Below are 4,677 nucleotides of genomic sequence, written 5' to 3'. Positions count from 1 at the left end.
GCGCCCCTTGCGAGGCGCTGATTGGCGGAGCGCGGCCACGCCCCCTCCCCATCGGCAGCTCGGCGCTCCGGAGGAGGAAGTGACGTCCAGGCGCGACAGAGCGAGCGCCGAGCGGGGCTGATGCAACCGGGCCGAGGTTGGTGGGGCCGGGCCGGGGGTACCGGGGAGGCCGGGGGGGGGATCCGGTAACACCGACTCGTTCCCTGCAGCCGCCGCCATGGAGCCTGTGCCCGGCCCGCAGGACAAGTACGAGCTCATCACCCGGAACCTGCAGGTGTGCGGTGTGGGGGGTGCGGCCTGGGATCGGCTCGGGCTCGGTTCGGGCTCGGTTCGGGCTCGGTTCGGGCTCGGTTCGGGCTCGGCTTGGGCTCGGTTCGGGCTCGGCTCGGGCTCGGCTCGGGCTCGGCTCGGTTCGGGCTCGGTTCGGGCTCGGCTTGGGCTCGGTTCGGGCTCGGCTCGGGCTCGGTTCCCAGCCGGTTCCCATCCGGTTCCCATCCGGTTCCCATCCGGTTCCCCGGGGGCTCAGTCGGGTCTCGCTCCTCCCGCACAGGAGGTGCTGGGGCAGGAGAAGCTCATGAGCATCCTGAAGGAGCGGGAGCTGAGGATCTATTGGGGCACAGCCACCACGGGCAAGCCGCACGTCGCCTACTTCGTGCCCATGTCCAAGATCGCGGACTTCCTGAAGGCCGGATGTGAGGTACGGAACCGGGAGGGGGGGTTGGCACCGAGCGGCTGGATGGGAACCGACCCCCTCTGTTGTAGGTGACCATCCTGTTCGCTGACCTCCATGCGTACCTGGACAACATGAAGGCTCCCTGGGAGCTGCTGGAGCTGCGGACGCGCTACTATGAGACCGTGATCAAAGCCGTGCTGGAGAGCATCGGGGTACCCCTGGAGAAGCTCAAGTTTGTCCGTGGCACTGACTACCAGCTCAGCAGGTGAGGCTGTGAGGAGGGAGAGCTCCGAGCCTGCTCCTTTAGGAACACAGTGGAGGGGTCTCCAGCCTTTGGCTCCTCGATGGAGCCACAAGCAGCACTAAAAGGTGTTCCCCTCCCTGGTGCTCACGGTGCTGCCCCTTCCACAGGGAATACACGCTGGACGTGTATCGCCTCTCGTCCATGGTGACGCAGCACGACGCCAAGAAGGCAGGAGCAGAGGTGGTGAAGGAGGTGGAGCATCCATTGCTGAGTGGTTTGCTCTACCCTAGCCTGCAGGTAGGTTGTGGTGAGGCAGGTGCAGGGACACATGAGGCTGAAGTCTAAGGTCCTTATATTCCATCCCAATATTCCACCCGGCAGCAGCACAAAGCATAAGCCAAGCACAGAGCTGCAGGACAGGAGGCAGCCTGCAGAGCTCCTGTTCTTCCTGGGGTGGGAATGCCCTGGCAGAGGCTGGGCAGATCCTGGGGGACAGGCAGGACTCTGGAGGCTGAGCACAGCTGGAGTGTGGGATCTTGAGCCCAGCCTCAGTGTTCTGTGTGTGTCTCTGCAGGCCCTGGATGAGGAATACCTCAAGGTCGATGCCCAGTTTGGAGGAGTTGATCAGAGGAAGATATTCACCTTTGCAGAGAAGGTCAGTAAATGGGGGTGTTTCTGAGCTCTCTGCTGTGCTGGTGGCTGGGGCACAGCTCAAACACTCACTGATCCATTGGGAGAAGTGAGCTTGTGATGTTGATTGTGTTCTTCACAGCTGCTGCTGCTGCTCTGCTGGTCAGCAGTGCTCTGGATTGCTGCCACACGCTCCTGGCTGTGGCTCTTTGCACCCTATGAGCTCGTGATAGCTTTTGGGGTCCTGTTATTCTGGGTCCCCAGTTATCCCGGGCCAGGAGCACGCAGGGGTTGTGAGTTAAAGCTGCTCTTCAGAGGAGCGTTACCCATGACTTGTCACTTTGCTTTTTCCCAGTACCTTCCTTCCCTGGGCTATGCCAAGCGCATCCATTTGATGAACCCCATGGTTCCTGGGCTGACAGGCAGCAAAATGAGCTCCTCAGAAGAGGTTGGTCCCTGAGCAGTGGCTGAGGTCAAGGGTTCTGCAGGGGGACAGGTTAATGGCTGGGAGAGGAGAGGCTGCACCCCAAGGGTTCTTGAGGTCTATGAAGCTGCAGCAACTCCAGCACGAGCTGGCTCTTTTGGGGGAGAAACAGGGTAAAGGGCTGTGGAAATCTCTTCCTGCAGGACTCAAAGATTGATCTTCTGGACCGCAAGGAGGATGTGAAGAAGAAGCTGAAGAAAGCTTTCTGTGAGCCAGGGAACGTGGAGAACAACGGGGTCCTCTCCTTCATCAAGCACGTCCTCTTTCCCCTCAAGTCAGGTGAGGGGCTTGGCACTGGGTCGAGCTTTTCCTGTGGGCAGGAGGAGGGGATGGGAACCTGTGTCTCCTGGGTGCTGCTCCCAGCCCTGGGGCGGGTGAGTTATGTGGCTGAGCAGGGAGTCTTTGCTGAGTTAATCTGAGCCTTAACATGTGTGTGTGGCAGAGTTTGTGGTTCTGCGAGAGGAGAAATGGGGAGGAAACAAAACCTACACAGCCTATGAGGCCCTGGAGAAGGACTTTGCTGAGCAGGTGAGTGCCAGTGGGGACTGAGCACTGTCCCTGGGGCTCCTGGGGGCTCTCTGGAGGGCTCAGAACAGCACTGGGAGAGGTGTGGAGCAGAGCCCAAGGGCTGCAGGGTGGCCAGGGTGCTCCCACTCAGGAGAGCCCAAAGGTGAGAGGATGGGTGAAGGATGTGGTGCCAACTGTCCTGGTGCAGGACAGGACCACGGCAGCCACATCTGGGAGCAGAGCAGCAGTTGGGCTGTTTTCAGCTGTTCCCAGGTGAAGCTGGAAACAAAACTGTCCAGAAAAGGGGCTTTGGTGTCCAAGTGGGAATGAGGCCAAGGGTTGGGGTTCATCTCCCTGCCCTGCTTTCTGTGCAGTTCCCACCTCTCTGGCCTCAGTGACTCAGGTTCTGTCACTCCTCTGCCCTGGAGGAAACCTTGCAGGAACCTGTCTCTTTGTCATGATACAGGTTGTGCATCCTGGGGACCTCAAGAACTCGGTGGAAGTGGCCCTGAACAAGCTGCTTGACCCTATCAGAGAGAAATTCAACAGCCCAGAGCTGAAGAAGCTGACGAACGCAGCGTATCCTGACCCCTCCAAAGCCAGTAAGGAGGTGCTGGGACCTCGGGGAAATGGGTCCTGGCCAAGCAGGATGGGTTGGGATGGAGCCAGGGAATTCAGGGTCTCTGCATGCTCCCCAGGGCTTGGCCAGCTCCCTGGGTTTATGCCACATGGTGTGAATGTTCCCTTTGCATTGCAGAGCCTGCAGAGAAGGGCACCAAGAACTCGGAGCCGGAGAACGTGGTCCCATCCCGGCTGGACATCCGCGTTGGCAAAGTGATCAGTGTGGAAAAGGTGTGGGTGCAACGGGGAGAGGGGAGTGACCTTCTCACATGGGGGCACACGGGGGTTGTAGGGGTCTGTCCCCTTCCCTGCTCCTCACCTTGCTCCTGCATGGCAGCACCCGGATGCTGACAGCCTGTACGTGGAGAAGATCGACGTGGGGGAGCCTGAGCCCCGCACTGTGGTCAGTGGCCTGGTGCAGTTTGTCCCCAAGGAGCAGCTGCAGGACAGGCTCGTGGTGCTGCTTTGCAACCTCAAACCCCAGAAGATGAGGGGTGTGGAGTCGCAGGGCATGGTGCTGTGTGCTTCCAGGTGAGAGAAGGGGACAGGGGGCACATACCCCTCCAGGGGTGCAGTCCAGACCCCCTGTGGGGCTGAGGGTGCCTCAGGGTGACTCTTGCTTCCCTCACACCCCTCTGCAGCCTGGGGGAGCCACGGTTGGTGGAGCCCCTGGACCCGCCGGCCGGGTGCTGTGCTGGGGAGCGCGTCTACGTGGAGGGGTATGAGGGTGGGCAGCCCGATGAGGAGCTCAAGCCAAAGAAGAAGGTGTTTGAGAAGCTGCAGGTGAGATGTCACTGTCTCTGTGTGACCCCAAATGCTGGCACTTAGTGGCTGTGTCTGCTGCTGGCAGCCCAAGCATGACTGTGCCCCCTGCTCTGCCCCCCAGGCCGACTTCCGTGTCTCTGAGGACTGTGTGGCCCAGTGGAAGCAGAGAAACTTCCTGACCAAGCTGGGGAGAGTCTCCTGCAAGAGCCTCAAGGGTGGGAGCATCAGCTAACCAGTGCCAGTGCCTCCTGCCTGGGTCCCACCAGCACCTCAGCCTCTCCTCGCCTCTGCCATCTCCTCCCCGGTGCTCTGAGCTGGGGGCTCAGCCCTGCAGGACCTGGGGGCTCTGGGACTCAGTTTGCAGCCTGCTCTCATGGAGAGCTGCCTCCAGCATCCCCCTGGCCTGCTCAGCTGGGGCTGGCGGTGGCACCTAAAGGACCTGTGTGACCTGTGCTGTGGCTCTACTCTGGGACCACTGGCTCACTCCCAGTATGGACTGGGTGCTCTGCTGCTGGTCCCCACTGGCACAGTGTGTGGGTGCTGCAGCAGGGCAGAAAGGGAAAGCTGCTTGCTCAAACCTGTGTTGCTGCTATCAGAGCTGGGGGCAGCTGCCCAGCACCAGGCAGGCACCGTCCCCATCTCCATGCTTGGGGCTGTGGCCGTGGCTGGTGCTGCTCCATGGCCAGGAGCCCTGGGGGGGGACACAGGCCTTAAACACTGACTGGGCAACCATCTGTCTGTTGTAAACCCCAA

At 60.9% G+C, this 4,677-nt stretch overlaps 1 protein-coding gene across 1 annotated transcript; it reads left to right on the top strand.

Moving 5' to 3' along the window:
- The first annotated feature begins 105 nt into the window (after positions 1-105).
- Positions 106-4,319, top strand: YARS1 (tyrosyl-tRNA synthetase 1). Its single transcript, XM_005140302.3, has 14 exons — positions 106-136; positions 210-274; positions 551-697; positions 763-938; positions 1,085-1,214; positions 1,492-1,572; positions 1,903-1,995; positions 2,175-2,310; positions 2,474-2,559; positions 3,005-3,140; positions 3,296-3,390; positions 3,497-3,690; positions 3,801-3,942; positions 4,046-4,319. The coding sequence occupies exons 1-14, from the start codon at positions 121-123 to the stop codon at positions 4,154-4,156; spliced, it is 1,608 nt and encodes a 535-aa protein (XP_005140359.2). The 5' UTR covers positions 106-120; the 3' UTR covers positions 4,157-4,319.
- The last annotated feature ends 358 nt before the right edge of the window (positions 4,320-4,677 follow it).

This window comes from Melopsittacus undulatus, chromosome 14, assembly GCF_012275295.1.
Source record: "Melopsittacus undulatus isolate bMelUnd1 chromosome 14, bMelUnd1.mat.Z, whole genome shotgun sequence".
Lineage (NCBI taxonomy): Eukaryota > Metazoa > Chordata > Aves > Psittaciformes > Psittaculidae > Melopsittacus > Melopsittacus undulatus.
This window is presented reverse-complemented; position numbering and strand designations above follow the sequence as displayed.

Bases quoted from the DNA above. Each gene is read 5' to 3' on its own strand.
- YARS1 (XM_005140302.3), top strand. The intron at 275-550 runs GTGTGCGGTGTG...CCTCCCGCACAG, and splicing joins TCATCACCCGGAACCTGCAG to GAGGTGCTGGGGCAGGAGAA. The intron at 2,311-2,473 runs GTGAGGGGCTTG...TGTGTGTGGCAG, and splicing joins CCTCTTTCCCCTCAAGTCAG to AGTTTGTGGTTCTGCGAGAG.